At 39.1% G+C, this 708-nt stretch overlaps 1 protein-coding gene across 1 annotated transcript in view; it reads right to left on the bottom strand.

The window, feature by feature from the left end:
* The window catches only part of EMH_0020810 (saccharopine dehydrogenase, putative), a gene marked incomplete at both ends in the record, with an annotated part of 2,363 nt that overhangs the window by 410 nt on the left and 1,245 nt on the right, over window positions 1-708 (bottom strand). The window contains one exon of the mRNA XM_013501642.1: window positions 247-410. Coding sequence (XP_013357096.1) covers window positions 247-410 — 164 coding nt within the window. The remainder of the gene's footprint in view (window positions 1-246; window positions 411-708) is intronic.

The raw sequence follows: 708 nt of genomic DNA, 5'->3' as shown, positions 1-708 counted from the left end.
TATATATATATATATATATATATATATATATATATATATATATATATATATATATTTATCTATAAATATATTTATATTTATTTATATAGTATACGTACTTCTCTGCAGGGTTTGTTGGTGAGTTGAATGGCTTTCTCTTGTATGAGCATAACACTATATACATATATATATTTATATATTTATATATTTATTTATATTTATCTATATTTATATTTATATTTATAAATATATATATAGTATACGTACTTCTCTACATGGTTTGTTGGTGAGTTGAATGGCTTTCTCTTGTATGAGCATAACACTGATGTCGCTGGGCACGCTATCGAAGCCGCAGAAAGAGACAAGCTTCACTCCTCTTTCTTTTGCTGCTGCGCCGTGACGAGAATATAATAAAGACACAAACGGCATCTCTGTACACACACACAGCAGCAGCAGCAGCAGCAGCAGCAGCAGCAGCAGATAAAGCAGCAGCAGCAGCAGATGCAGAAAAGCAGCTATTGATATGTGCTGACCCGAAACAAATCCCTACTATCGAGCCGTCTCAACCCAAACTGCTGCAGCAGCAGCAACTGCAGCAGCAGCAGAAACTGCAGCAGCAGCAGCAGCAGCAGCAGCAGCAGCAGCAGCAGCAGCAGCAGCAGCTTTCTCTGGTTCTTACCTCCAGTTAAGTCGCAGTAGTGGGTCCTCGTCTCAACGCATGCACGCGCG

Source organism: Eimeria mitis, genomic scaffold (assembly GCF_000499745.2).
Source record: "Eimeria mitis Houghton genomic scaffold, Emh_scaff725, whole genome shotgun sequence".
NCBI lineage: Eukaryota > Apicomplexa > Conoidasida > Eucoccidiorida > Eimeriidae > Eimeria > Eimeria mitis.
This window is presented reverse-complemented; position numbering and strand designations above follow the sequence as displayed.